Source organism: Callionymus lyra, chromosome 1, assembly GCF_982586985.1.
Source record: "Callionymus lyra chromosome 1, fCalLyr1.hap1.1, whole genome shotgun sequence".
NCBI lineage: Eukaryota > Metazoa > Chordata > Actinopteri > Syngnathiformes > Callionymidae > Callionymus > Callionymus lyra.
Genome location: NC_141818.1, coordinates 14,415,156 through 14,442,687, shown reverse-complemented (window position 1 = coordinate 14,442,687; position 27,532 = coordinate 14,415,156). Strand labels below are relative to the sequence as shown.

General features: G+C 37.6%; 2 protein-coding genes across 3 annotated transcripts in view; both read left to right on the top strand.

Moving 5' to 3' along the window:
• kiaa0825 (KIAA0825 ortholog) overlaps positions 1 to 26,200 on the top strand; it is a 137,336-nt gene extending 111,136 nt beyond the window's left edge. The window contains exon 23 of the mRNA XM_087794667.1: positions 25,684 to 26,200. Within this exon, the coding sequence (XP_087650793.1) occupies positions 25,684 to 25,867 (184 nt within the window). The 3' untranslated portion in view covers positions 25,868 to 26,200. The remainder of the gene's footprint in view (positions 1 to 25,683) is intronic.
• A 1,000-nt stretch (positions 26,201 to 27,200) lies between these two features.
• Positions 27,201 to 27,532, top strand: part of arb2a (ARB2 cotranscriptional regulator A) — a 150,232-nt gene continuing 149,900 nt past the window's right edge. The window contains exon 1 of one of the 2 annotated variants that reach the window (XM_087794663.1): positions 27,201 to 27,283. The gene's annotated coding sequence lies outside the window, so the exon portion shown is untranslated. Of the gene's footprint in view, positions 27,284 to 27,422; positions 27,520 to 27,532 lie in introns of those variants that run through there. The other variant, XM_087794661.1, reaches the window with a different exon arrangement.

Here is a 27,532-nt window from a genome sequence, read left to right as displayed (position 1 = left end):
AAGAAATTATGAATGAAATCCTATATTTTTTAAACTTCATATGTGTGTGTGAAGAATGCTGATGAGATATGAAATAAACAGTAGCCAATTGAATAAGCTTCTCTTTTGGGTTGATATACACCACTTAACCTTACTAACCTGTAATGGAGATTCTAATATAACATAATAAAAATATAATATAACTGTAGGTCTCGCACAAAACAGTAATTTAACTTTTGTGTTGTCTCTTGGTCAAGGTGAATAACCTTGTTTTCAGGCTACCGATAACAAAAGGGTTAAAATAATAAAGTTATTTTCACGACTGGACAACAACGACATTATTTAAATCATCATATCCATCTTGTCTGTTATGTCGTGAAGATTCATTTATGTACTCCAGGTTAAAAAATGGTCAAAATGATGACACAATAGTTGATCTTAAAGGGTGTTTTTCGGGAATAATGCGACTGCAATGACAAAAATTAACTGTTTCACCATTGAAAAATGTATTGTTGTGTAAGGTTCTGGTTGTTGAAAAAGACTGTGTGTACTTGAAAACACTGTCTTTTATACGCTACAGTAAAGCAGTTTGGGGGTCACTTGAGACAGACGAATTATGAAGTAAAGGACATCGTTTAACAGCTAGAAATTTCTACTTCATGAGTCTCAACTGTTCCAAATGAAACCAGGTCATTACACACAATTTCAACACAAAAGGACCCATGAGATTGAGTTGATAAAACTGTATAAAATAGTGGACGTTATATCCCGTGGACATCAGATCTGATGGTTTAAAATGAAAAATGATTCTACATAACGTAAAGTAAGATCTACATAACCTTCTTTTAATGTTGACATTTACAGAGAAAAACTGTGTCCCAGTTAGGTTTCTTAAAGAATGGAGGGAATAATTGCTAATGACAGCAGCGTATTCCAGTTGCACAAGTCGGGGAAGTATCTATGCATGGCCCACAAAAACAGTAATTTTGTCCAAAGAAAAAGGCATTTTGGAGCCATTCCCCGGGCCATTGTAGTCGCTCGCTCGTGTGAAACTAGACCAAGAGTGTGAAGGCGAGGACAGGTGTGGCACTGAAGCTCAATTGTGTTCATCGCTTTAATGGTGGATGAAAAGCTCAGGTTAAATTTGCGGTAAAGCTTTCCATCTAGGAAAGACATACAGTAATGTTACGTCGCCATTTGTGCTGCAGTTTGTCACAATTATTAAGTTCGTTCTTGAAATATGTTGTTTTATAATAGAGCCAAAGATGGCACTGGACTGTATGGTGGCAACATTATTAGACATTAAAGGGAAGCGTAATCGTCACAAACGTTGAATAAACATCTCACAGCCATTGTGTTCATGAATGATACCATAATGTGTCTCTGTGTACATGTCTTTGAAGTATTTTCTATAAGAAAGAACCCCCCCCCCCTCCCCGTAAACTAGGCTATCAATCCCAACAATTCAATCCTCACTGACAGGAGCCACAACAGCTGCATGTTTTGATTCTACCTATTGCAAAGCACCGGCTTTACAGAGCCTTTTATAGAGAGCCGTAATTATTTATGACATAAAGCCAACACTTATCCAAATCCTCCCTCTGTGTGAGGCTTATGCCAAATAAATCATCCATAAATCAATTTACTAAACACTGAGGTGCATTTTTCTTTTTTTTCAAAACACATGTGTCGGTCATGGATTTATTACTATTCATGTTTATTTTATTTTCATTTTCAAACAGAAATATAAGAAACATCCTCTCAAAACCAACAATTTTGGAAAAAAAATGGAATTAAATACAACACAAAAATTACAAATACATTTTTACTTGAAAGAAAATAGAATACCTGCTTTTTTGTTATTTACTTTGGCACCCAAGAGCGGAAAACTACAAGTTTCTGGAGGACAATGACCCGGTTCGCCACAAAAAAAGAACACAACTGTTTTTTTTCCCCTGTGCTTTTGTGGGTTTCCTCTCAGCACTCTGGTTTCCTCCCACATCAAAAAGACATACAGCCGTTAATGATTGACTCTAAACTGGCTTTTGGTGCGAGTGTGGTTGTGTGTGTCATCCCTGGTGACCTTTCCAGGGTGTCCCTCCTCCTCTCACACCAAGGGAAGTAGCTGATCTCAGATCAGTGTGTAATGATCCTTAATGTAGATATAGTAGACTTAAAATATTTTCTTTAAATCAAAAGAAAATCCCAATTACTTTAGCGATACCTCATAATCAGCATTAAGTTGAAATCATTTTTCTTTCTCTTACACATAAATCAACATTTTCCAGTTCATCAATGTTATTATTAGATAATATCACTTAATTGTAAATATTTTAAATATATAATTTGCCTTTTTTCACTGTGCAGCAGGGGTTTCAAACTCACGTTATCTAAGGTAAGGTAAGGTAAAACTTTATTGATCCCTCAGGAGGTCTCCTTTGGGAAATTGTTTTTTACCAATAGCCAGCAATTTTTCATAAACAATAAAAAATAATACATAAAAAATAAAATAAGAAGAACATAAAGAGGAAGAACAAGATGACACATAAAGAGGAAGAACAAGATGACACAATGATCTTGGTCATGGGCTGAGCAAATAGCTCAAAAACTATCTTTAACAGGGAGTATTACTTTCCTTTTCTACAACCTCAGTTTTACTGTTAACATCTCTGTACAATGATTGATATTTGTAGCTTATATTAAACAATGGCAACTTCACGGGTCAAGATATCAACAGTATCAGTTAGACTCATGTTCTGTACTGCAATAACATCACATTGTATTGAAACTAAACACAACAGGGTAAAGATATACTTTCCTTCGATGAAAAGCAATCCTTCAACTCTTCTGATCCGATCGTTTGTCTTTCATTACCATCATCTTCATCCTGTCTTTCACGGATGTGTAGGAGGAGATGTGGGTCGGGTGGAGCTCAGGTGTGCTGCAACAAAAGCGAAGAGAAGCTGCTGTGACTTTTTTCCTGTTTTTCTTGACATGCTTGTGACAGACTTTCTATAGTCTTGTTTTCTTAAAGGCCGTCCTCAAGGTGAAAGTACCTGCAGCCTTATCCACAAAGCTTTGGAACACCTGGTTATGAAAAGAGGTTTTTAAGATTCTTTTTTTTTCACTTTCTGAATGTGAGGTTTGGTCTTGTTAACCCACAGGTAAAGAGTGTGAGCAAAATATGGGAGGATGAACTCAACCGGTGGGTTCATCTATTTGAGCAGAAGACAAAAATAAATGTGTGTTTCTGCTACTTTTTATCCTCGAACTACAACTACATCTTTTTAATGAAGTTGTAGTTCACACTTTCTCTGATTCTTCTTAGCTTTAAAACATTTACTTTGACTTAAAAAAAGATCACTGGTTTAAAACTCACTGATGAGATGCTAAAAGGTTGTGACCACATAGTGCCCTGTGGTCGATTAAATCCAACAACATTCGTTGTTGTGGCCCTTAAGAGCGAAGTAACGATAGTTTGTGACTCTTGACAAGGCAAGATGCTTGTTCCGTCACGTCTACCCAAAAAATAAACAAACAACAACTCAATATGGGACCATCTGAGATGTATTTTAATGACAATTAATGTTTGTTTTTTGCCGCTCATGCTATTTTCGCTGTTTTCATCTGAAGGTTGGTCCCTGTAAACAATGTCTAAAATGGTCCATGGTTTCCAAAATGCTGCAGAATACTATTATACACAATCATAACTGTGTGATTTAAATGCAAAAAACTAATCTCACGGTTTACTCATATCAATGGTACTGTAAACTGCATGAACTAAAAGCCAAAGTAAAGTAAAGTAAAGGTTATTTTTTAAGCGCTTTACTAGACCAGGGTCTCAAAGCGCTTTAGCCAGTGAAGAGTTTTAAGGGATCGGAGAAATGTGAGTTCTTCTACTAGAGCAGGTCAGAATTCTCGCTGCAGAGTTTTGTACTAACTGCAGGCGAGACAGATCCTTCTTGTTTAGACACGAAAATAAACTGTTACAATATCGAAATTAGAAAACACAAACACATGGATTATAAAATCCAGATCGTGTTGTGGCATCATTTTCCAAGTTCAAGTTATATCTAATCTGGTTATATCACATTGAACTAAAATGTATTGTTTTGTGGTTCCAGTTCTATTTTAAAGAGTCCTTCTTTGTGTGGCTGGTGAAGCTATTTTACTAATTATTTTTATATAGAAGTTCATTTGTCCAGGTAATGTGTTCATCATATAGCAGATGTAGGAGTTGCTATAGGAACTCATAATTTAGTCCAAACATTTTTAACTGTAATGCCCTCTCTGAACAATATACAGTATATAAAAAGAGGATTGTCTGAAACTAGTTTAAAATATATTTACATGGAGCCTTGAATTACTAAAGCTAGGAAATGTGACTCAATTTTTCAAGTTAATAGCCAAAGGCTAACACGTTTTTTTTTCCAGTAACACCACAACATATTTGATTTATTTCACAAAAAAGCAGAACTCGTATTCCCTTATCAAATCTCCAGGATGCTATCAAAATAAAAATTAATCAATTAGTGACGTATTTCTCCAGCCACTAATTGGGAAAAGTCGCAGAGGGTTTTGTGTGAATATAGTTTGGGAGTCACGCTGACTTTCTTTCATTTTCCCGTCGCTCGTCTTGACAGATGAGAGAGACACGGTTCCCTCTGGAGACACCTCTTCATACACCTTACACCTAGAGATAATGGCTAGACGGAGAATTTATGGATCCCAAATAGACATTCCTTACAAAACCCCCGGATGAGATGTCAGAATTGATGGCATGCACACTTTTATTACCTGGCATGGTGTGTGTAATTAGGTTAAATAGATGGGTTGGACACGCATGGTAAAGACTACATTTCTCACCCTGGCTGGATTTATTGGCCACGCTCCACTCTCCAAGGTCTGCACTAATGCACTCATTTGCATGGGGACACATGTAGCCGATGTGTGTGTGTGTGTGTGTGTGTCGGCGTTACGTCAACGGCGAAGCACAATGACAAGGGCCGGCTCATAAATAGTTGGGTTTTTGGGAGGCTGGCAACGGGCCCCCGGCCCCGCCAACTGCTTATTAGCTATGATATGAAAGCTTCCTGGCAAGTGTTGGATTGATACTTGACACGTCGAACAAAGCTCATTGTCATTGTAATTGCTATACGTTGAGTCTTAATTTCACGGTCATTCCATATTGCCTGTCTGTTACTTACATCTTCAGTAACAGCTGTCTGTTCATCCCCGCCACTCCGCTCGCCTTTCATATGTTCAACAGTTTTCACCCAAATAATGACTCGGTAATGACTATAATCATTTCTCTGGTAATTATGACGCGCAACTATCGGTACAATTAAACTGGTGTTTTCTGACGATTCATAACACTTCCCCTCCTCCCGTTCTTTCCAGATGTCCAATCAGACGTAAATCCAGCCCCAACTGTAGGTCTTATGACCCTTTCAGTCGAAGACTTTTTTTCAAAAGGAATCCAGTTACCCTGTCATTTTGCTGGAGGGCCTTCTCCCATCTGTCCGTTAAGGATAAGCTGACAATGAGGTGTATTTGATGGAGTAAGTTGATAATGAGGGCCAGTCGACTCGTGGTAATGACAGTGTAGGGAGTCGAACGCTCCGGCAGTCGCCTGCAGTGGCTGATGCTACTGTTTAGACTTCGCTGACCTTCATAGAATCCGGTTTCTCCTCCAATACCCATTATTAGATTGAATTGTAGGTGTATATATATGTGTGTGTGTGCGGCGGTGGCGGTGGTGTGTGTGTGTGTACGGGATGATCTCATTCGCCAAGGTCTTCGGCGAGAGTTTTTTGAGGGAGAGAATTTATCTTGGAAAAAAAAAAGTGATGTTCACGCCGCCTCCCTTCTCTGGCTCCCAGGCCTGGCCGGTCGTGCACCTGAACTTGGAAAAGGGGGATTTGTTTCCATGTCGCTACCTGTGTTTGTTTTATTTTTTACTCCCCCCCCCCCCTCTGCATTCCCTCGCCTCTTTCACCGACTATTTCACTTTCTCTCCCGGCCCCTCCCACTCCCTCTAGGAGGGCTTCTGCCGAAGACAAGGCCCATTGACAGGCTGGAGTGGCAGCAACTTATTGTCCATTGATGGAGTGTGACAAATCATGTGGGAATGCAGGGGTGCGTGGCAGTGAGAAACCCGGGCGTCGAGGATGCGAGCGTGCCGGCATGTGTGCATGTGTGCGCGTCGTCGACCTGTTTGTGTCGGCGTGCGCGTGTGTGCGTTTGTACTTAACGTCTGAGTGTGGTGCAGGCGGGCAGAGCCAGGACCCTTCACAGCTCATTTAGCCCAAATGGGGCCACCTGGGTAGTGATGGAGCTTAGTGGGGGCGGGCCCCTGGCACTCCGGGAGACCCTTGCTGACAGTCCCCAAATATAGGGGCTTCGCCTGACCTATTAATCACCACAACCCGCGCTGACAAACATCTGAAAACTATGACCTAATGAGATGGTGAGACTGGAATTGGGTGTGAAGACGGACGATAAGGGTCCACAGGGGTTGCAGTGTAAGGAAGACGTGATTTGGGAAACACATCAGGCAGCAAAATGTTAATTTACTTGACTGAGCTGGTGTTATATTGACAGATATTTAAGCCAAGTCAAAGTGAAGGCTGTGAGTGTGATACAGACCACTTTGACCAGAGTATCAAATTTCAGGTTTGGATCGACTGTGCAAGGATCAGAACTCTGGGCGATGTTACACAACCGAGACAAATGTGCCACAAATACCTTATTAGTCATGTTTTCATCGTGACCACAATATTGCAATCCGTGCGAACATATCTGTGAGACAATTCATTTGAAAACTAGGATCATTTGTTATGCTAGCTGCTATATATACTTACAAAGTGGGGATAATAATAATAATGATAGTAATAATGATAATTATAGTATCAATTATAATAATAATGATAATGATGATGATAATGATAATTATACCAATTATCATAATTATTGAATATGTGCTATCAACCATCAAACTTATCTGGAAAACAATGATTGTTGTTATGACCAAGTTTGGTCATGTGACTTAAATGTCAATTAACTATGTCTAGATAGATACTACTTTATTGGTGGCATTAAATGATAGATTTGTTGATCATATTGTATAGTAAAATGTCTATGGAATGATAGGTTTGTAGATGAACTACAGTCAAAAGATAAACCTGCAGGAAAAAATGTGAGACAAAGAAAAGGTTCAGACAGTCTGTGTTGCATAACTTGGCGTTCGATCGTTCATTGTCAATAATCTTGCAAAACTACTTTATCAGTCTAACAACATCCGGTTCTAAAGCAAAGCAGTAAAGGACATGCTGTTTCTAATAGGTTTTAATCAGACTTAACTATCAATTTCATTCTTTTAACACTGTTTTTAACTAAAATGACAATAATATGAAATCAGCAGCATTTAATTAAGGCCAATGTCACAAATCAATATTAATCAACTAATGTAACCCAAATAAGTTACAATAGGCTTTGCTGTGTACTTTAGAATGTATCATAGAATTAATTAAAATTAACTAAAAATACTAAAAATAGACTTGAGTAAAAGTAAATATTAATAAGAATAAGGATTTTTGGTCTGATTTCATACTTGCTGAATATCACGAACATGAAAAAAAATAGGTACAGTTTAATAGAGTCAAATTACATGAACCAGACTATTTTAATTAATAAGAGAAGGTTTATAATATATTCATAATAAATCAATTTATAAATAAAAAAAAACACCAAATAATAGTTGGTAAAAAAAAAAATTTTCAAGAGAAAGAATATGCAATAAAAGAATGATTGCAAATTTTATATGAAAGTGTATACATTTTAATCTCAAATCTTCAAATAATATATAAATTACATTTACGACAAACTTTATAGAGCTATTTCTCTATTGAAAACGTCCTCATGAATTAATTTGGTCTACACTGAAAGTGCTGAACCAAAAGTCGGTGTCCACGAGGACACTTCCTGGAAACTTTCTCCTCCTGAGTAAATGAAAAAAAAATCAAGACGATTTTGAGTATGAAAGCCAACAACATTGATGTATGTCTGGTTCTCTGGTTCCCACCCTGAGGTGAGCCAGCATCTAATCTCTCCACTACCAATCTCAGGTCCAAATCACATTAGCCGGGATCAGAGGTGAAACTGGAGCTTTTCAACAGCAGCCTGTTCTCACTAATGAACCCCCATGGCCATCCGCTGCATATTACAGCCGTCCTGAGTGAGGGGGCGAAGTTTCGCAATAATCATTATGTAACCGCACAATGCTTTTCTTCTCTTTGCCGTGACATTTGAAAACCTGGATCACGGCATACTTGGCGTGCTCCACGGGGACCGCACTTGGCATGGCGGCGCTGCGTATGATCGATGCTCTTCTGAGGCGACGCGCTCCTCCGACTTAATTGCACAACAAAAGTCCGTCTGAAGTTGTTATTGTTCGGCTCCACTCGAAAAAAAACGTCTTCGGCTGCTAATCAAGTTAGGATATATAAACGATATACATCCACGCCATTCTATCAACATGCAGCGAGCGACCGAAACACCAGAGTGAATATTCAGGAGCTTTTTTTTTTTTTCCTATTGACTCGTATCTGTCACTGCCCAGCTATGGGATCCATGTGATATAGTAAGCCTCGGCCTGTCTGCTGCATCGACAGCGCCCGGATGGAAGGCCCATAGAGAGGATGCACAACTGCATACTCCCCATCCATTAACGAGTTAAAGACACACTCCAGCAGCTGCCAAAGGCGAATCCTGTTCATTATGCCAAGAACATCTTATCCTGTTTCATGGAGTCGGAACTAATACTCTTTGATGGAGGTGTAACAGATGTGTCTGCGCGTGCATCCATATTGCGCGTCGTTTAAATGGTGTCTGGCCCAAAATAGACCAAACAAAGGATAAGTTAATGTATATGTACAAACTAAACTGAACGAAAATTGGATTTTATCTTAATATTAACTCATATGTGCGTGACTGGTTGGAACAAAAACCTGCACCTTCTCGGCCCCTTTTCTCAACCAGTTTGACACCCCTAAACCACTAGTCCCCAACCATTGGTCCCCAACGATCAGCCCCAAACCATTGGTGCTGTTTTGGTCATGTGATATGTTACTGAAAAACACTGCGTGACCATATTGTTGGAGGATCAACTCCAATGCTGTTTCTAAAATCGCATACTTCTCTTAGTATACTAGAAGTTAGTATGCATCAGGATAGTGTACATACTAACTAGTACACAAATTCTCGACAGATAGTATGTCTCAAATCAAACACTGCCAGGAAATGACGTGACAGCTTCTTCTTCTACTTCTATTTAACGATGATTGCAACAAGCTGTAGAAACACTATCATTGACACCTGCTGGTAAAACGATTTGCAAGTTTAGATCAAGAAATATGAGAAACAAAATATTTGTGAGTTATTTACCCCAGTATCAGCACCGAAGACGTGTCATACTCCTACTGCTGGCTGAAAATGCACCTATTAGTACATGCATATATATATATATATATATATATATATATATATGTATGTAAATGACGTAACTTCCGCTTACAACGTCACTAAGATGGTGGCCGTTTAGTGTAGAGTCCATCGATCCATACTCAGTTTTGTGGGCGTTTTAGTACGTTAATTTAGTGTGCATGGCGCACTACATTTTGCATACTAAAAATTGAGACGCACTTATGCACTAAAAATTTAAGTAAGTTTAAGTACGCAAGTATGGATTTGAGACAAAGCTCAGCACTTCCGCTGATTTAGTGTTAATTTGTGTTGAATTTTTCCCACCTTTTGTTTTTGTACAACTTCTGCTTTATGCCAATTTTTGGCCATATTAACCTGCCACACCGTGAAGGTCGGTCCAGAAAACAACGACTCAAATTTGATTCAAATGATATGTTGTGCAAAAAGAGGTTGGGAGTTTGGGGAGTTTAAAATGTTGCTGTCCAGGACTCTCAAGAGAATATATTAAAGAGTCGGTCACAGTAGGCTTCAACAGGAAATGATTGTTGTTCGATATCATAAATCATCTCTGTGCTATCAACATCCATGAGAGACTTTAGTTTTTGTACATGTTCAATGTCTAGTTTTAGAGCTTTGACAGTCTGCCTAAAATAATATATAAGGAGGCTGGAATATGACTTGATTGTTATACCTTTATCCTATTCTGTTACTTACAGTACACATTAAAATACACATCATAAAATAATTTTTATCGATTTTTGTGTGGTTTCACTGTGAACTTTGAATTGTCATTTTGAAAGTATTTTTTAATGTTATTTTATTATATAAATCTGTTTCATCTTCTTGTCATAGTTAAGGCAATATCAATTCAATTACTAGCTGAAAAATAAGAAACCATAGAACACAAGACCACATCATTTATTCCTTAACCATCTGAACATCTCAACAAAAATGGAGTCCCTTACACTCCATGCACTTAAGTTGTTTAATGGATTGGCGACCTTTCCAGTGTGTCCCAAACCCCTGGCTCAGAAGCAGGGGTCATATTACGTAGAGCCCTAAATGGCAACGTATCAGGAAGAAGTTATGAAGTGGATTTGTATTTGTCTTTCAAATGTCTTATAATGTGTTTTATCTTAGCTGAGACATTTGTACAGCAAATACATTTCAAGCGAATACATAAGTTGAATCTTTTCTTGAGTTGTTAATCGAGGTAGATAGGATGCGTGGTTAAATGCCAGATGCTTTGTGACATTTTCAAACCCATGATGACGTACCAATTCACCACTTATTAGTCCGGCACTCGCCCTCCATTTACGTTTTGCTAGTACATTAATGTCACTGATGTACTTTCTGGCACATTAGCGCGACAAAGGTGTGTGTTTGTACGACACAAGCGCAGAGCAGTGAAAGAAAATCTCCACATCACATGTATAAAAGCTCTTTTAAGCACACACACTCGCCCGTAAGGATCTACTTAGCATATGAAGTTTGCATTTGTTATCTTTTAGGGGTGTAAATGATGATGTTACCATGCTCCTTTCATAGAAGTATGCACTCTGTTTGTATTTGGGTTGTAAAAAGCAGCAGCACTGCCAGAGGGTGGTGTGTTTGTTTGTGTATTCTTTTGACTTGACAACAGAACATCAATTCCAAACAAGGTGAAGCACAACTTTAAAACGCTTTCTTTATTCCCGTAGACTTGCTTATCTCCTCCACACTGCTGTTGGCAGCAAAGGAGAGAGAGGGAGCATTATCATTTTCTTATGGAGACAGAGGGGGTGAAAAAAAAGGAGCACATTTGATAAGAATCTGAAGATTAGGACGGAGCAGAACAATAAATTATGCAAAGTGTTTGAAAACACATACTGCTATAATTAAGTGGCATTTGATTTTAAATGAGGTGACAGCCAGGATTTATTTATCGCCCTAACCCTCTTAAACTGCTATTTGCACGGTGGAGAATGAAGTGTTTGGGAAATAAGAACCTGATCTGATGCACAATAATAGAGTTTCCTCCACCCAAGAAACACTTGTTTCTATTCACAGTAAGTTGAGATCAACGTCTGCCGGAACTAATCTGAGTATTGCAGACCCAAGAACAACCACAAGAGCTACTTCATAATGTACTGCTAAAAGAAAAGCTGAATCCAAAAGCTGAGTGTATACGGTTGCTTTCTATAGAATAAGACACTTTTATTATATTCACGTGACTTCAGGGCTGAAATATTGTACACAAAAGGACAGTTGTTGACCATAGTTTACGGGAATAATAACTCCAGTCTTCTATTCAGTTCAGTGAACCAAGTGCTGTTCAGCCAAATCATGGAACATCTCAAGTGAGTCATACTGACACATCCCATGTTCACCTTGTACAGACTGAATGATAGTTCAAAGCTGTCTGACCTGAGATGTCACATAGAGTGAAGTACTTCAGTTTGGAGTGGATTTTTATAACAATCAGACATGTAGCTTGAAGCTTTTATCAATGCTCCATGTTGTAAAAGAATAGGTACAGTGGAACCTTGACCTAGAACTTTGATTTGTTCCGTAACAGAGCTGGTAACTTAAATCAATGTTACGCATTGTAAGTAATTAGTACGCCATTAATCCATTCTTAACTCCCCTAAACACGAGAAAAATGTACTTGTTAATAAAGAAAAAGACAACAAAATCGAATTGACTGTTTTAATACCTCTATCAAGAAAGTTATGCTGTTTTCCTGTTTGTATATTACCATTTTTTTAATAGTCCAATGTGTTTTCATGAACGTTTTTTTAAATAACAGAACAGCACATACAATTTGTTGGTATGCTTAAGTTTCATCTGATTCAATATTATCGTGCACATACTGTATATGGCTGCTGGTCAACTCTAATAAAGTAAAGAAAAAACACTACCTGACTTTCATATCAGTGTAGCATCAACATCTTTTGGTGGCCTAGTGGTTAAGACCCCAAAGAGTTTTACACCTTCACCCCCCCAAGCAAGTGTTTGTCCAGGATGATATAAAAAAAGGAAAGTGAGAGTAAGACAGGAATAAAAAAATAAAATTGTAAAGCACAGATATAGTGTATGTAAACAGAAGTCAGCAGACAAGATAAAGCAGAATACTGGACTCCATACTTCTACTCAAATGTCTTAATATTGCTTGTAACCGGCAAAAGACTTAACATTAGAAACTCAGAACTCATGGTTGGTTATGTAGGGGTTTGGGCTAAAGGATACAAGCCTCAAATTGTTTTTATCTGTTTAACTTGCGATACCTTTCTTCTTCTTGGAATCTGTGGTGCTTTGCATTGGTCCCAGCTACATAGGGTGAGATGCGAGGGAAACATAGGCTAGTGGGCAGTTTATCTAAGGACGCACACTACACAGACTCTCATAAATGGACAGTTGAGTCATTTATAAACTAAAAGTTCACACGGACGGCAAGAAAAATACCGGCAAAGGGCTCAGAGTGGCCCTTTAACCACTGTTTTCTTCGGTTTTCCCAAAGAAATACTTTAGTACACAAAGAGCAATGTATTCCAATCCTCAAGAACCCGATCTCTCACCACGAGCAGAAGGAAGTTAAACATTAATGACTACATAATCCTGGAAAAAGTTTGCCAATTTGAAACCGGCGGTTTATTCATAGCAGCTATGGAAATATATGGAGAGGCTTGAAGAGAAGTTTTGCCAGATCAATGTGTGAGAGCGAGGCCTTTGTCTGCAAGCAAGCTGTAGCTGCTCAACCCTCAGCGCTCCTCAGTAGATCCGACAATTTATATATGCACAAATAACAAAGAGAATGAACTGAATAAGTAATGGGCTACTTCTTGGTTGCACACTGAGGTGAAATCACAACGAACATCTTTGTCTCTTCCCTCTGTAGACTCTTCATTGGGGAGATTGTGTGAGTTCTAGTTCTCAGTGTTTGTGCTTGTAGACTCTGTGCAGAGCTCAGAAAAATCTAAAGCTGCTGGCTGTTTATCCGAATCATCTTTGTTCATTAATTCATGGCTGATACTTTACGCAGTTGGTGACAAAGTTTAAAAGGAGAAGACCCAAAAGGAGCCGCGTGACACACAGAGCGATGATACCGAGTTGGTAGAAGAGACTTTTATTTCCTCGTGTTCAAGGAAGGGTTGAGAGTTTTGTTGAACTTTTTGTGCCGGCATCAGTTACTTTATTCACAATATGACTGAAAGCATTGGTGGAAATTGGATTGATGATATTAAAGATTATTGTTTTTTTATTCAAATGTAAGTAGGTCACAAATAAAACAAGCCTGTATGATGGGTTGTGTAAGGGGCTGAGGAACTTGCAACTCCGGTTGCAAGGACGGATAGTTGTCAAGAAAGTTTAGCTAATCTAATCTAACCATGACACCACATGAAAGAATGGGAACCAGAATTAGGGAGTGTTTCAGTTGTGTCTGGACCACAGTCCCCCTGTTTTCCTACCACAATGAAATCTGTCTATCTACCAGTTGTTCTCTGCACCTGTCAGGCCCTTACCCAAGCATGTCCCTTCAATGAGAGTCTAGCGACCACAGCATAGTAGCCTGCCTTTGGAACTTGTCTTTTAAGGGCCTTGTTTAAGAAAAAATGTTCTAGAACCCTTCTCTCCAGGAGACAACAAACTCAACTCAGACAAAACAACCTCGTCTAATAAAGTTTTGGAAATTCTTGTCCCACTCTCAAACGCAAAATATCTTGGTCTTGTCTCGGTCTTGACCTCTTGTCTTGGTCTTTAGTAGGTCTTGACCTCTAAATGTCTTTTACTAGACTCGGTCTTGACCTCTAAATATCTTTGTCCTTTCTAGGTCTTGACCTCTTAATGTCTTGGTCTTGACTCGGTCTTGACCTCCAAATGTATTTTACTTGTCTCCTCCTTGACCTCCAAATGTCTTTCTCTTGTCCTACTCTCAAAAGCCAAATGGCTTGGTCTTGTCTCGGTCTTGACCTTTAAATGTCTTGGTCTTGTTCTAGGTCTTGACCTCTAAATGTCTTGGTCTTGTTCTAGTCTCAAACACAAAATGTATTGGTCTTCTCTCAGTCTTTACCTCCAAATGTATTTTACTTGTCTCCTCCTTGACCTTCAAATGTCTTTCTCTTGTCCTACTCTCAAAAGCCAAATGGCTTGGTCTTGTCTCGGTCTTGACCTTTAAATGTCTTGGTCTTGTTCTAGGTCTTGACCTCTAAATGTCTTGGTCTTGTTCTAGTCTCAAACACAAAATGTATTGGTCTTCTCTCAGTCTTTACCTCCAAATGTATTTTAATAGACTCGGTCTTGACCTCTAAATGTCTTTGTCCTTTCTAGATCTTGACCTCTTAATGTCTTGGTCTTGTTCTAGCCTCGAACACAAAATGTATTTGTCTTCTCTCAGTCTTTACCTCCAAATGTCTTTTAATAGACTCGGTCTTGACCTCTAATTGTCTTGGTCTTGTTCTAGTCTTAAACACAAAACTTCTTGGTCGTCTTGTCTCGGTCTTGACCTCCAAATGTCTTTTACTTGTCTCGGTCTTGACCTCCAAATGTCTTTTACTTGTCTCGGTCTTGACCTCCAAATGTCTTTTACTTGTCTCGGTCTTGACCTCCAAATGTCTTTTACTTGTCTTGGTCTCAACTCTCTGGTCTCGATAATGTCTTGATCTTGGTTGGTCTGGTCTTGACTACAAAACTATGATGCAGCTCTTATTGCCGCAACTCACCAAAAGTGGTCTTCTGTCCTGAGAGTTCACCCAGTCACCTCATTCTTGTAAAACACATCTTTTATTTTCATCTTGTATTTTATTCTGATGATATAAGTACATCTACAACTGTATTTCTACTACATGGTCCTGGAAAATGGTCAATTTGGTCATGGTCCAGTCAAATACCAGCTTTCTTTGTCGTGACCAAAGTTAACTTGTGAAGGCAAGATGACAGACTAAAGAATGCTTGCTGGCCAGTCCACACTGGAATCTTCTCCTCATTAAGTGAAGCTATGTGTTCTTATTTCCCCGCTAGTAATTATGTTTTGATAAACAGGAACAGCTTATAATTGAGCTCCACCCTGTCTGTCACAAACAAGCACCCCTACTCCTGCGAGCCCCTGTAGTAGGAAGAGCAGCCGATAAATCTACGCCGAGAACCATGGAGAGCCTGTGTGAGGAATCCACACAACTGTGTCCAATAGACGAGCAGTCACAGTCTCACAGTTGTGGACAAGCAGCCTAATGATGTCTGAAATCCCGGCACAACTGCTATGATATGCTGTGATAATTGCTACCCTTCTGTCCGCAGTACAAATAAATGTGGAATTGGTCGGCAAACACATTAATATGGAAATGTCTACATTAATTTGGAGCATGGTTTAAATTATTCAGTAATTAAGTCACCGCAAATTTACACAAACCTTCCCCTGGATGACTGGGGAGAATGGCGGGAGGGTGGAAACAGTCGGTGGTGCAATTTGAAGTATGTGGTCCGTCGCATGTTAATACACTTCTCTTTAAATAACAGAGGTGCCCCGCGTGAAAACATCCCTGACCCCCCAGATATATTTGCTCCCAATTAGACACATCTCTGCTTAATATTTAGTAATTAAATCTATGGAGATTTGCAACACGGTGTTATGTATTTCACAGTCTTAGACAATGCGGATTCCAATGAGGAAAATTAGAAAATGGGGTTATTATTGTGAGAGGAGATTCTTCATTTTATATGGTTGGGATACGACAGCCTTGGAACTTTAGTATTGTATTGATTTTAATGTATTGAACTTTCACTTTCAGGTTTTACAGGTTTTTTGAACTTCTATATAAAACAACTCCACATGTATTAAAGCACTTCTCAAGTTTTTTTCAATCTTTAAGTATTGGTGCTCAAGTGAAAGTACTGTTGTTATTATTTTAGAATAGCAATCATTTTTTACGTAATTACCTGCATTAAACGTGCTCACTAGATCACTTTACCTCTGTGTGAAAAGGAAAGTAATTGAATTTATATTTGGAATATTTACTTCTCAATAAATATCTCACTGATGAGTTCAAAGTTGCATCTAAATAGCTGTTCTTTTTGTATAGGGTCTAAAATATAATGTATATTTATAAATGTATGAATAAATATTCGACATAGTTTACATTGTTTCTTATGTGCAAGCTTTACTTTTATACATCTACGATTTACGTTTATATTTTTTTAGTTTATTCTTTTTTTTAATTGTTTTTTAATATTCATTTTTGGTTTGTGTTTTTTTATTTATTCACTTTTTGAAATTGTTCTGGAAATTAGTGATTTTAGATTTGGTGTAAAACAGAACTAGAGTAAAAATAGATAAAAATGAATTAGGAACTAACTATAATGTTTAATGTTATATGTAGGGAACAAAAATAAAAATCACTCTTGTGAATCATTTTAAAATAACAATTTTAGACAATTAAAAAAAGTATCAACTATAAGTTTCATAATGATGTATTTATTTATGTAATTCTATTCCACGTCGCCCTCGACGCTTCAATGTTACGAGGTTTTATTATTATTATTATTTATTTTTTTATTTGCAGTGTCTTTATACCGTGATCAGTGTGTAGAAAATATCTCTGACGTCCTGGTGTAGACGACAGTCTGGTAATAGTTTCCCTTTATTTTTTAACTATTAATAATTATGTATGATGTGTAGTGTACCAATCAAATCGTTTTTAAACCTGTATCCAAACAAGGAGCATAAAAAAACATTATTACTCATAATTAGTTGTCTTAGTGTAGATTTCTACATGTAGTTAATATTGTCTTAGTTTGATGTAAAACAATTTTCCCCTGATTCTTTCAACGGTTTAGGAAGGGAAATGTACCGCTACCTTTCAACTAATTTCTTCAGACACCCTAAATTGCCATGGTGAACTGATCTTCATTTTATTATGAGTAGCAAAAAGAAGACACTGTTTAATCTCATTTTATTCCTTTTTTCCAGACCTTTTAGTAGCCTTTTATAAATCAGTAAACACATTGTTAGAGTGTTTACTGTTCTGAATATCTTTTGCTGCTTGCTGTGGTCGGATAAAATAAACATTTTGGTAAAATGATAAAAAATTATTGTTGGATATGACCAGGTGTCATAAAGGAGACCTGCGTCCGTGTTGATTCGGTCCAAGCCTTGTAGCTTCTGAGTGGACATCAGTTTGGATCGAGGTGGATCTCAGGTAGGCTCTAACTCTGAGTGGCGTGGCGGCGCGTACATACTGTAGACCTGACACTGACTTGATCTGACAATAGAATGGATCAGTGTAGCGGCTAGTAAGTCAGAAGGTAGAGCATAATCCATTCTGTCAAGTCTCTGTCTCGTCAATATTCAAATCCAACCGACTGTCCAATGGCTGTCAGTTACAATCTCCCTCCGGCTCGTAGTGGAGCGCCGGCACATATCCAAATTGAATTGGATGTTTGCTCCTCCATGGAAATTGAGGCAAAGAGGTGATCCTTCGCCCGGCTTTGCGATTTTGTCATTTAACCCTGACTGAAGGAGATTCTTTTCTTTATTGTCCATTTTCAAATAGTATCTCGTCCCTTTGTTCATTTGCTTTTTCTATTATGATGTCAAGTTTAAATATGAATGGATAGAAGATACTTTATTTGAGTAGTTCAGTCATGATTACATCTATATTTATTTCTATAACTCTGACGTTGATCTTGTAAGAACATGTATTATGTATGTATGAGTTTAGTCCGAGGACTATTAGCTTCAAGGGGTACGTTATGTATTGAACATTCATTTTGAGGTTTTATCAAATTTTACATAAAACACCTCCAAATATACTAAAGTACTTCCCTCTTTTTTTCAATCTTCGATCAAAAATGTTTTGTTAGTAAATGATAAAATACACATTAATAGTAATATGCACAGATTAGAAAGCAAACATATTTTAGCTCAAGTAAAAGTACTGTAGTTATATCTTGGAGTAGTATTTTTTTTAAATGTAATTACCCGCATTAAACGTGTTAAAGAAAATTTAACATACGTAGGTAGTTTTGACAACTGCAGGTGTTGAGGTCCAAAAAATACAAGAAACAAATATCAAGCCAGGTCTTTTTATAAAAATAGTTGAATTATCGGGCACTATTTTCTTTTTAAAGAAATTTTTATTTATTACTCAAATCAGTGACAGACCTTATTTTCAATAGATTGAAGAGCAATACATCACTCATTTTATTTGAACTTTTACAAGTATTTTTACATCAGAAAAAACACTCAATTGCACTTTCCATCTCTGTTCATATGCTTTACACCAAATGCTGACGGCTGTAGGCCGCGACGCAGAGTGCCATCAGAATTATTGTGTGCATTCAGGGGTCACGAAAAAGTGTCTTGTTGAGGGACACCACAACACAAACACATTTTGGATTGAAAATTAATTTAAGAGACATCTTAGTAACATGCCACTTGAATACTTTGGCCCTTATCTTGAACCAAAACACATGTCTAGTCAGAGTTCACACAAACAATAAGCCTGAGAAAACTACATTTGGGAGCATCTTGTTGCAGAAAAACAAAACAAAATCCCACTGATTCCTGGTCTAGATGACCAATGACATACTCACCCCTTTCTGAAGGCGTAATATATTGATAACTGCATGAGTTTTCAAGTATCGAATCAGTCAACTGGAAAAAAAAAAAGAGTCAGAATTCTTGGTACAAATGGATGAAGCAGATGTAAATACAGAAAAAAACATGGTTCGTATTCACTCTCTCACGCCACTTCCCTCCAGCATCCCTGACACATGTCGCCCTGTCATGCGTGGAAAGGCCTGACCTTTGGAAAGTTTAGCACTTTAAATATTTAGGCTTGGGTTATGATGGATCCTCCAGGCCCCCGTGGCAATGTGTGAAGCCTCTGATTAGGGCTGCTGTCAGAGTCATTTAGCCAAGTGTCTGGCTGTCGCTGGCGCACTCTGTTTGACAAGCCAGCCTTTTAAACAAACAGCGGTCCCAGTTGCGGAGCAGGGAGGGCATCCAAACACCCAACACTGAGAGAAACCACTCAGCTCACTGACAGCTGCAGAGAGAAACCACTGGCTATTGTCTCTCCGTCTCTTGTGGCGTTTGAAGCACACAGTCGATGAGCTCAGAGACGTTTTCACGAGCACTGTTGCGATCTCTACTTCGCTCTGCATTTCTTTCTACATCTTCTTGACTGCATTTGACCAATCAGAGAGCTTCTCTTAGGTTTCGTTTCTTTTACCCAAATCATCATTTAAATCACAGATTCCAATAATTGTTGTTTAGCTTGTTATTTTAGTGCCAGAATTCTGTTATCGTGCATTTTTAAATGCAGTATATAACAATAAAGACTCTTGTTTCTTGAATTTCAATCTTCAACATAATGAATCAACCATGTTTTACCCAGACTAGGGTAGCTTAAAATCTATTGATTGGCCAGATCAATGATTTTGGAGACTGGTAGCTGCTGTGTAAATCTCAAAAGGTTAAATTGCTGCTCAAACATTTAACCCACAAACACCAAAAAGGATATGATGTTAGGGTTTTCTCCCGATGAACCGACCCTTCCCCAGTCTTGATACGTGTTCCTAGTAAAGAAGGACACAGACACAGGAATGAGTTTAAGACAAAATACAAAATATGCAAAAGTCAGAGACACAACTTACAAGATCATTGGCTTTGGCAATGCAGAGATCTATCGCAGAGACGTCTTTGAGTGCCAAGCGCAAAGTTTGAAATGGCTGCTCTTTTATAGTATGAATATTCAGGTAAATGCTTCTAGTCATTTGTGCTTGTATGATTGGTCAGATACTCTCAACACTTGTCTTCTAAGATGAACGTGTTGGTTGTGGAAAGTTACCGCAGTTGATGTCTTCTAGAAATCTATTTATCAGTTGACTTACGCAGATGTCTGTCCTTGGTCCTGAGACTAGCTGGCACCATCGAGAGATTGTTTTGTCTTTCTCAGTGTAGAGCAGGGGTCGGGAACCTATGGCTCGCGAGCCAGGTGTGGCTCTTTTGATGATTGCATCTGGCTCGCAGAAAATAACATAAAACAAAACATAAAATATTATCACTTGTTTCAGGGGTGGGCAATACGTCGATCTGTCGAAGCTGTTGCTAGTAGATCGCGTGATTTAATAAAATATGATATAAGAAAATAGTAAAGAGAGCTCTGATTGGCTGCTGTGCATGTCAATCAAATAGTTATTGTGCCGATTGGTTGAAAATTTGATTGACATGCACAGCAGCCAATCAGAGCTCCTGCCTCTTCCACTGAACGCACGGAAAAGATCATATGAATCGAGAATAAAAAGAGCAAAACGTGCGACAGTCATTTTACGCAATTCAGAAAAACGATATAGAATTATAAGCTTGTTTTTTTTTAAATAATATATCGAACAAAATAATGCGCGTTTGATCGCTTCAGGTTCTTCCCTACGAAAGTCACAGAAACATGACGTCAGGTCCATCAAAGTTAAGCTGCAGGTTTCAATGAAAGCGCAACAAATGCTGGTTTTCCTTTTGTGATCGCGTCCTTAAAACACACTTGCATTAATACACCATCACATGATGACTATTTGTAAATTACCTTTATCTCACAAATGTAATAAGAATACGCAGAAACACAAACACGTTAAACAGGTGCAGGTGAGACACACATTCTAATGACGTCAGAGACGATCAGACAAAGCGATGATGATGTGAAGTTACTGATGAACAGTTTTATTCTTGTTAAACTTCATCTGAAATTTAATTAATCCACTTGTGTGATTCATATCAGACATGTTTAAAATTAACAAATATAAACTGTTAGTTTGAATTCATGTTTTCATTTGTTTTTGTTTTTTCATGATCACAGAAATGGAGAAATGTTAGTCTTGTGCTTCATTTAAATATGATGGACATATTGAAATGGAGGCATGGAAAGGGATGAACCCGTCTGAATTCTTTGTTGATTTTGATGAACAAAGGAAAAGGGCTTGAATTCGTGTCAAGCACAGATTCTTACATCTGAATATTATTTATATGGCTCTCACTGAAATAAATTTCCAAATATTTTGCTTTCATGGCTCTCTGAGTCAAAAAGGTTCCCGACCCCTGGTGTAGAGTATAGGTTTGACCTGACCTGAAGAATAGCTGAGAACATGGATTTTAAAGAGAGTCAATGATTATTTAATATGAATTAAATATGAAAGATTATCAGTTAAACTAGTGTTTATTTGAAATATGTGTTAAATCTAGATGAACGATTACAGTAAAGTTGTCCTATCCTTACAATGACGAACCCATTAAAGGTTCTCTCTTCATAGTCTGACTTTGTAAGTACATCTGACTGGAATTTATTTATCACGAAACATCATTATAGGAAGACGTTTCACCTCCAGTCCAAGAGGTTTCATCAATTCAAGGAATTTTAAAGTTCAATTCCTCGCTTTTGAAACACTGGGTTAACCATGACCTGGATGAAGAAAAACCTTCATTGACTTTCAGTTGGTTGTGGAAGTTTTACTGGGCAATAAAAAAACAACATTTCTTTACATAAACTAACTGGTATACTGTATTATATGTAAGGTTCAAATCGCATTTTATCTTGACTATAATTTATTTTAATTCGAAATTGTCATAGGAGTGATGGATTATAGCTTTAAAGTCAAGGCCCAGGAGCTAAATATGGCTCGCCAAGTTATTTCTTGTGGTCCACCAGAATCTGAAAGGTGTTTCGTTACGTAAAGATAAATGCATTACCATTCAAAAATGGATGGATGAAAGCTGGAATAGCACAGGTATCGGTGTAGACATCATTTTTAGAGTCTGTAGTGAAGTAGTTCATTTCTTGTATTTTAACACATAACACAGAAATACAGATATATACAGAATAAAACGTTTTTTTGTCCCCCATCACTAGTGATTACATGGTTAACATCAGCCGTTTTAGATGCACATGAGTTACAGTCAGATTATTAACTCAAGAGTTTTCTGGAGAAAGACAAGCTGGTCCACATGCCCAGATTTAAAAATGCAGATCACAAGACTCTTGTCAACATTGCCACTGTCTTGCTTTGCTTTAAAACCAAAATGAGCCCAAACATCAGCTTTAAAAGCTTCTGGAGCCTGGTGTATTCTTTCTTTTCCTTTAACTTTCAGTCATTGCTGCAATTTCGCCGATGTCTTTGTTCCTTTGGCACGGAGGAAATTGGTGAATGTTGACTACTAGTGGCCGGAGGTTTATTTGCAGCACACAAATTAATAATCACTGTAAATACTGTAAAAACTAGTGTTAATTGTAAATTAAATTGTCAAATGAATGTCTTTTATACCATAAAATGGTACATTTTGATTACAAATTTGAAAGGAAAAAATTAATTATATATATTTTTTAAACATCTATATAGTGCTATTAAATATATCGATAGAGTGTCAGGAAAAGAAATATTGCGATATACCATTATATCAATATTTTCTTACACCAATAGTAGTCTGGTTTATCTGGTAATAACTTTGTTATGATGAGGGTCATGGTGGTGTAAATGGAACTTGAGCAAATAGACATAGGCTTTTATATTATGACGCACATAAATACAAAACAGACTTACAAAAGTACACTCAAAGAACTTAGACAAGAGACTCACAAATACCTGTCGAGAATACATAGGTATCACATTCCTCAGTAACACATAAATAAGTTATGATCGGAATAACATCAACATTTTGCATAGGTAAAGATTTTTTATTCATATTTAGGGAACTCTTAATATTTATAAATTCATCATTAGTAGTAATTAGCAACAAAAAGGCAGCGAGTGTGTGTGACTGGTGTGTTCATCATCTTGTGATTAGCGATGCTTACACCGGAATACATCTGAGCCCTCCTTTTCATCTCACTCAGAGACAATCTCCCATGGCATCAATCCTGTAAATACACCAGTCTTAATATGTGTGTCCTATTCTGTATTCAGAGGAACAGCCGAGTCAGCAGCTCCGGCATTAATGCATGAAAAATGAGCGTAGCCCGTAAGAATTAAAGGGTAAGACTCTCCTTATTAAGATGTAAATTCCTGTGGAAAATTGCAGAAATGAGGATACAGTGAGAGTTTGAGAGTCACTGGTGTGCGGTGGTTGTCGAGGTGCACAACACAACACAACACATATTGTATAATATGGGTTCATTGTCGACATGAGATGACACAATATGACAAAAAAACAAACCTATGTTACACTTAACAATTTACACTTTTTGACAACATTATTTTGTGACAAAGTACATGACGACTATCATGGTAATTCCAACTGCTTCTCTGGGTGCAATTTCTCTCCTTTTTTCTTTTTTTTCCCTACTTTCTCTCTCATTTCAAATTTGCACTTAACACCTTCCTGGGGAAAGGCTTCTCATTCATCAACGGTGTTTGTCCCGGTGACAAGCAGGGCGCCTCCTGCATATCAATATCAGCTAAGACAATGCTGAGCCTGTAACCTTCAGCTAAATGTCATTCTGCTTAATCCTATTTGAAAATTAAACATTGAAAAACCTTTAGCGTACCTTCCTGTCTTCCTTCCTTCCCCTCACTCCTTTATTGGCCCCCGGCCCTCCAGCCGTCTCTTGTCCCTCACCCCCTTTTAGCTCTGCACAGAGTGACATTTGTACCATTTTGCTAGTGCGTTATTCGCAGCGGTTTCTTTGTTTTAATTTGAGTCGAATAGAATAAAAAAAAACACTGACTGTATGGATTGAACCATTGCTTTTACTGTCTACCCAGTTGGCTCAAATCTTTCTTCCTCCTTTTACATTGATAGTGTCATTTGAGCGAGTTTGAATCCCTCTGCACTCACATTTTTAAAGTATATTGAGTATTGTTTTGATTTTTTAAGTGCTTTGTGACCCTGGTCTGGAAAAGCGCTCTATAAATACAAATTACTTACTTACTTACTTATATTTAAGTACTGTAACTTAGATTTTTCAGTCGGTTTCCAGTCAATGGTCTCTTTAATCGTAGTTGTCGACGAACAAACTGGATAAAATCACTACACCTCTGCCTAGGATCTTATTTTATTTGCCTTCACAAAACACAGCAAACAATGTATTCAATTAACTGTCACTTTATTGTCATTTTTCCGACCAGTATTTTCCCTTTTTTTGCCTTATAAGCTCATGTGTCAAACAAATCTGGCCCAACAAAGTCATTTTATGGCGCTTAAAATCAAAGTAGATTAATGTTGATGTTGATATCTTGACCTATTAAGATATCAGAGTTTAAGATAAGAGAGGGAAAATAAATTGGTTGATATCAACAATTAAACAAAGACTTTCAAAATATAATTAATTAAATTGTTGAAGGAGAATGATTTGAATATTTAGTACAGGAGAACTAACGTCAGACACTCTTGTTACAGTAAGTTAAGTACTGTATATACGGTATACACACTTTTCGTTTGGTCAACTGTGACCATTTTTGTGACCCTCTTTCGTATTAAATTTGACACTTGACTTAAAGTATCAAGGGACGCTACCATATTCAGAGCCACATTCCAACGTATCCAAGATGCCTCTGGAGCATTTCTGAACATCACTGAATAAAAATATATGATATTACATGTTGATATATTTCGTCATCACAATAAAGTTGCTTTATTTTTAGTGATTAGATTGTATGGTACGTTTCATTAAATCAGTTTTTTTCTTTCTTTTTTTGCTTATTCTCAATACAATAAGTTCCATTTGAATCATGATAAACACTTCCTTATTAATATGCAACTCCAGAACAACAAAAAACCATTATCAATATTTTCTTTTTCAATATTAGAGTTATTTTGCTAACAGACAGACAAAGAACACCAATGATCACATAACACATTGGTCAAAAGGTAAGATGACAAATAAGTGTAGTCTCAGGTTCTTAATGCTATTTTTTACCATTTATAATAATTTAAAAAAGCATGTGATCAGTACACAATATGTTATCGTAAGTGCAAGAACTGCCTTATAAACCTCATAGCCTCATACCTCATAACAAGCTTTAGAGTCTAGGAAGAGTTTAAACCAGTTAGCTTATATTACCCAATCTAGTGGTCAGCATCTTCAAATAAAGAAAAGGAGTTGGTGGGAAATGGCTGGGAAACATGGTCTGAAATGCAGGGAAAATTATAGAAAGTAAATGCACAGTGAAAAAGTTTTGACCTTTCCTTGTCTGGTTTATGCATCATAACCAGCAAGAGATGATAAAGTTTCATTCACTGAGTCATTTTCTGTGTCGTAGGTGGGAGATGCAGGACGGCGCTGAGCTCCGAGACGAAGAGAAAGTGTTGGTCGACGAACTCCGAGGAGCATATTTTGTGTGCGAGTGTGGATCGGGAGAAGGGGACCCCCCAGATACAGATGAGCCGGGGCTGGAACAGACTCTCGGGGCTGCACAATCGTCCGATAGAAGCAGAGACGTATAAAACGTCGGAGCAGTTGGGGATTTTATCATGTCATAAATGTTTTCTTGTTATAAGCACACGCGCCTCTCAAGGTTTCGCTTAGTGTGTGTCTGTAAATATGTGTGTGTGTCCCAAACATCTGTGAGTGTGCATAGTAAACTAGTCAATAAGAATGCAGGAGTCTCTGCTACTCTTTTCATGGACAACTTTTACAAAGACCTTCAGGGACTCACAGTTGGAACAGTGAGATAAAATATTTTAGGAAGTTATTGTACGTGAGTAGGTGAAAATCCTCCCTGGTTCTTGTTCTTTTGCTGTTTATACCTTATCAGTATTTAATGAACATTCGAAAATAAGTTCACAAATGTAAAGCTACTAACACTGCTATGTATCAGACAAATATTTGAATAAAGTATTTTTTAACTTTGAGAAATTATCTGTTTTCATGTACAAAAAGACTATTATGTTGCATTTATTGTCTCAAATGTATCCATTACCTTGTTTTCATTTCTTCATCTCCACAAAACATTATTTATATAAACACATTTTATATTTATTTTACATATACAAATAAAAAACGTCTTTCCTACAGCCTTGTGGTAAAAAAGAGTTCAAAACCGAAACACACCATAATTACATGCAAATCAATTCATTTTGAGGCTTTACACAAATATTCAGTTCACATAATACATTTAATCTGAAATGTCACTTATTAAAATGTTTACAACTGAATTACTTTGTCAAAAAATCCTTATTTACTTACTTACTTATTTACTTTTACTTATGTAACCTTATGTAAAAAAATGTTTCTCCAAATTCCACATGAATTATTTTGTTTAATATAGATTTTATTTATTTCAGGACCGGGTCTAGACAGGCATGTATGAGGGGGAAGCCACAAATCTTGAGGGGGCATTGTGCTGTTACTTACTTACTTACTTACATGTAAGTTTGAGGGGGCACAACATTTATTTGAGGGGGCCAGGCCCCCTCTTGCCCCTGCCTAGACCCGGCCCTGGTTTGATTACATGTATATGGATTCATTGTGTTGCAATAAATGCCTGATTTAATGGACTTTGACACCATTTACAGTTTAAATAAAGATTACTAAATATTTGATTGTGTTGGTTATGAGTCCTTCAGTAAATCCAATCCACACATTATACCACTCTCTTTTTTAAACAAAGATCTATTTAATCTGGGACATGTTTAGATATTTCTAACGAGATTAAATAATCTCATAAAAATGGAAACATCTGGACGAACCGCTGCAAACTGTGACGCTACTGTCTCTTTAAATAATCCTTCCACTCCGTTGCCCCGGTAACCCGGAAGCTTCCAGTCCGCCGTGCAGCTCGCTGCTCTGTCGTCTTCCTGTTTACAAAAAGATTCATAGAAATCCAGCAGCGAGCGGACAGATGCATTTCCTCTCTTCTCGTGAGTGAAACGTCAATCTCGACTCTCTTCCCCAGACACGTGTTTTTACCCCCGGAACGTTTGTTGTCGCGTTGTTGTTTCTCACCGAATGCAAAAAGCAAAAGCACTGATATCCTGCTCGCTCCTGCTCATGTACGAGCACACAGGAAACCTACAAGTTTACTACTTCCTTTACTAACTTGTCTTGTTGTGGAGGAAAATCCCTTTTTTAAATCGAGAAATATATCATTTTTTAAGTGAGCAAAGTTG